This window comes from Peromyscus eremicus, chromosome 8a (assembly GCF_949786415.1).
Source record: "Peromyscus eremicus chromosome 8a, PerEre_H2_v1, whole genome shotgun sequence".
Classification (NCBI taxonomy): domain Eukaryota; kingdom Metazoa; phylum Chordata; class Mammalia; order Rodentia; family Cricetidae; genus Peromyscus; species Peromyscus eremicus.
In genome coordinates, this window is record NC_081423.1 from 57,192,779 (window position 1) to 57,197,528 (window position 4,750).

Consider the following 4,750-nt stretch of genomic DNA (forward strand, 5'->3'; position numbering starts at 1 on the left):
TTGGTTTTATGAACCTTTTAGCTTAACCAGGGCCATCTGTGTGACACTGAGACTCTTCTTCGTATTCCATTAGGGTCACTAGTAAATACCCAGCTGAAGGCAATGACTCGCCCTTTCCCTGAATCTATCAGTAGAAACAGTATAGCAGTGAGGGGTAGGAAGCTCTGAGCCCTTCCTTCCTCCAACTAATGGCTCCATTCTTTTGTTTGTTTGTTTGTTTGTTTTTTGTTTTTTTGAGACAGGGTTTCTCTGTGTAGCTTTGCGCCTTTCCTGGAACTCACTTTGGAGATCAGGCTGGCCTCGAACTCACAGAGATCTGCCTGCCTTTTGCCTCCCGAGTGCTGGGATTAAAGGCGTATGCCACCACAGTCATCTGAAGATGTTGAGAGTTCATTATTTCAACTGCTGTGTATTACCCAGAATATCTCATTTTGCAGTCTTTTCTCCTTATCACCTGATGTTTACATCCTTCCTGCTCCCTCTTTTACAGTGTCCCATGATCTTTGGAAGGGGTGGTATGTCTTGTGTAAGAATATATGCTCAGCTATCACTTATTCTTAGCACAAGTCTTTTCCCACTGTTTTTCATTGGAAAGAGAGACCTCTCTATTAAGTCTAAGGTCAGTAATTGAATATAAACATATATATTTAGAAAATGGCTCAATGTTACATCATTTAACTAAACAACAAAAATAAGTTTCCCCTAGTATGTATGACTTCCTCCATCAGAGGCTTTTGAATGCTTTATAGTACCAGGCCTGAATTTTCTCCTATACCGGTGACCTCAGATGCATAGAAGAATTGGTTATCCTCACAATAGTCATTCTACCAATGCATAAGTGGGTATTACCTTGCTTAGCAGGTTAGTTACATAGTTCATAGTGTCCACAACTAGATAAGATTATGGATGCCTTTTCTATCCCAGTAGGCTACATAGAACCTTTTGGCACCATGAAAATTAGCCAGCATAGAGGAGGCTTTCCATGCAGTTCCAGCTTGATTCCTATATGTCATGTAAACAAAGTATATGGTATTTTTTTTTCTGTCTGTTTAGTGACTGCACCTGAATCTACTGGTACTTTCACTACCGTCTGCACCCTGTGGCCTGCAGTCAGCACCCTGCTGCCCAGACTGCAGCCTGGTAGTCCCACTGGCACCAGCACTGCTGTGGCTGCATCCACCAAATGTTGTTTTTAATCTAAGTTGTTCTAGTCACCAATAAAGACTTAGGAGTCAGACGTTGGGATGAAAACCTGCTAAATCAGAGAAGCTGAGAAGCAACCAGCTGACCTTCCTTTTCTGCCATAGACCCATCAAGAGAGCCTCTCTACACCATCCCAAATCAAAAGGACAGCGGAAGTATAAGTCCCTCCCCACTCCTTCCTGTGTTTATCTATCCATATTGCTGAGTCCTCTGTACTCTCGATGGCTAATTCTTGTCAACTAGTTGCTGGCTCTGCCCCCGATCCAAGGTAAATTTTATTAACACAATCTCGGAGTTTCACAGCATGATCAAATATCCTGCAACAGTATGGTATCTTTACAATGTCTTATCCTCTAATTCTCATGTGCAGTAAAGAAGACTGGAAAGAGACTGCATTGTTTTAGAGACCTCTAGGATTTATCTGACCAACAACTCAGAAAAAGATATATTACATCTGACACTGGGGTTTTTGTTTAATAATCCGGAACTTCTAGAAGGAGCTTTTTCCAGCCATTTGGTGCATCTGCCTTAAAATTCTTTTTTTTTAAATTATAATTGTTGGTTTGGTTACAAAATAGCAGAATTCAATATGACTTTTTCATGCCCCCTTCATTTTGGTTAACACTCCCTGTGCCTTCTTCCACAACCCCCAACCTAAACCATTCAATCCCCATTTTAACCCCTTTCTAATTTTGATATTATCTACATTATACTATATCCTCTTACGGTATCACCCCTCAGTGACCTAATTCTAGATTTCTGGCCTGTAAAGGACCACATAAGATAAAAAAATTCTGAGGTAGCATGTCGCAGATTGTCACAGCATGGGTGTGTGGGTTCATGCGAATCCTTGGAAAGAAGACTCAGAGGTATCTTAAGAGTGAATCTAGCCTTTCATGGCTGAAGGGGGGTCCAGCCTTGAAGGACTGAAGCACTTTCCCTTTACTGAGGGCATTTTTATTTTTTCTTTATTTACAATTTAGCCAGTTAATTTTTGTATCTTCAAAGCAACCTGAAAGGAACTCCCAAAGATAAAATGCCAAGTGCAAATTCCTCAATTTCTCAGGTACCATGGTTTTCTGGGTTTTCTGAACTAAGTTTTGTGTAGGCCTTTGATCCTTGGGAGAATCTCAAACAAGATTCACTGAGGGCTATAAGAGAAACAAAAGGTGTCAGTTAAACAAAGGATGAATTAGGGCTAGGTACTACTCTCTGGAGCCAGGCTAGGAGTAGCTCAGCAGTAATGCAGTCACATGGATTAGTTAGGAAGTGAGTGTGGCTGGGAGAGAAAGGCTCTAACAATGTCACTCTGTAATGGCAGGATGCTCTGGCTGCTTCTAGGATATCAAACACCAATTGGACTTCACCCTTAACCTATTTTTTAACACGTGTTTCTTTTAAAAAATACATGAGCACAAATACAGATTATCTATTAAGGAGATCAAACAATTCTTTTTACTTATTAACATTTTAAGTACAGGATATTTGAACAGTCATTACATTAAAAATACACAAAATAGTTCACCTCCTGTTTCATGATTTATGTTATAATTTCCTTCCCTCTGTATTTAACATAGTTTCTAGCAATAACTTACATAAACTTTTATCTAACTTTGTTCCAGTCCAAACTATATTCTACCTTAACCTCTATTGTCTAATTTCTTCCCATCTTTAGACCCAACTCTGAAGATTTCCTCCAACCGAGCATATTGAGCTTCCAGGATGAGAATGCTAGTAACATATGCAGGAAGGGCAGGATGTTTTGATAGCTTTGTCCTGTCTTCTCACACTGGATGCCTCTTTCCTGTCAGCACCCTCTTCAGAGCACCCTGTACATCTGGGTTCCGAAGGCTGTAGATAACTGGGTTAAGCATGGGACTGAGGATAGTATTGAGGATCCCAATGCCCTTGTCCTTGTCTGAGGCTGAGACAGAACCCAGACGCATGTAACTAAAGAAGCCAGTTCCATAAAAGATACAGACCACAGTGAGGTGGGAGCCACATGTGGAAAATGCCTTCTTTCTCCCCTCTGCAGAGCGGATCCTTAGTACTGCAGCTGCCACATGGGCATAAGACACTGAGATAAGGATCATGGGGACTACTCCCATGAAAGTGGCTCCAACAAAAAGCAGCTGCCCATTGAGGTAGATGCTGGAGCAGGAGAGCTGGAAAAGGGGTGGTAGGTCACAGTAGAAGTGGTTGACCACATTAGGGCCACAAAAGTCCAGCACAGCCACAGCCACAGTGTGAGTCAGAGCATTAATGAAGGAGATGGTACAGCAAATGCCCACCAGTGTGCCCTGTACTTCACGGCTCATACGGATGCTGTAGGTGAGGGGCTGGCAGATGGCCAGGTAGCGGTCATAGGCCATGGCTGTCAAGAGATGACAGTCAACGCCTGCCAGTAGGTGGAAGAAGAAGAGCTGAGAAATGCAGGCAGTGTAGGGAACTCTACATTTGTGAGCCAGGAGACATGCCAGCATTGGAGGAACAGTGACACTGATGCACCCGATGTCCAACAGAGATAGATTCCCCAGGAAATAGTACATAGGTGTGTGGAGTTTGGGCTCCACAAAGATGGCAGCCAAGATGCTAAAGTTACCCCCAACTGTGACAATATAGGCAAAGAAGAAGACAACAAAAAGGACAAGTTGTAGTCTTACATTTCCTGTTAGGCCAAGAAGGATGAATTCAGTGACAGTTGTCCTGTTTCCCCAGGCACCTGGCTCCATAGGCCACTGCTGAGAGTTGGGGGACAGGGGGAGGAAGAGTTAGATATTACAAATAGTGAAAGAGTAGCACATGTGAACATGCAATCAATCGTATCTACAGGGTGCTAGTATGGTATGTGCAGAACACCTATGTAATAAAATGGTACCTGCCTAGAGTTGGCCAGTCTTCTGAAGGCTCCTATCAACCTTTTAGATCCTAGATCAGGGAGAGAGTCAGAGCCAGAGCCAGCTGGGGAAAGAGCTGGCTGAGAGGCTATTTAACAACATGGTATAAAAGTATTTCAGTACTATATCTATTATGTTCGTACCAGTATATGGCAACTGACTAGCATCTCTCACTGGCTCAGTGAATACATGATTATAGGAGGTACTAGAAAGTACACCATAGGGGTAATAGCAATATAAGATAAAAGATTAATAAGAAAGCTCTCATTAACTCAAAAGAGGTATAAAGAATTTGAGGAGAATGGAGAAGAGCAAGAAGTGAGCCAAAGTAGAGAAATGCAGAGAGACAAAAGACTGGAGCTGTGATCTGCATTTAAGAAAATATTAGCATTTTTTTCTTTTTATTTCTTGGTTTTTCGAGACAGGGTTTCTCTGTGTAGCTTTGCGCCTTTCCTGGAACTCACTTTGTAGACCAGGCTGGCCTCGAACTCAGAAAGATCCACCTGCCTCTGCTTCCCGAGTGCTGGGATATTAGCATTTTGATGTACTGTCTATAGCTATTTTTATTTAATTTCATTAAATTCTACAAAATAACTACTACGTCTCTTGGTAATCAGTACACTGATGCTTAGAAAGATTAAATAAGCACT

The 4,750-nt window shown here is 42.0% G+C and overlaps 1 protein-coding gene across 1 annotated transcript; it reads right to left on the bottom strand.

Annotated features, from left to right (window-relative positions):
* Nucleotides 1-2,987: 2,987 nt before the first annotated feature.
* LOC131916204 (olfactory receptor 3A10) lies at nt 2,988-3,935 on the bottom strand. Its single transcript, XM_059269513.1, has one exon. It carries the CDS (start codon nt 3,933-3,935, stop codon nt 2,988-2,990), a length of 948 nt encoding a protein of 315 aa, XP_059125496.1.
* Nucleotides 3,936-4,750: the final 815 nt, after the last annotated feature.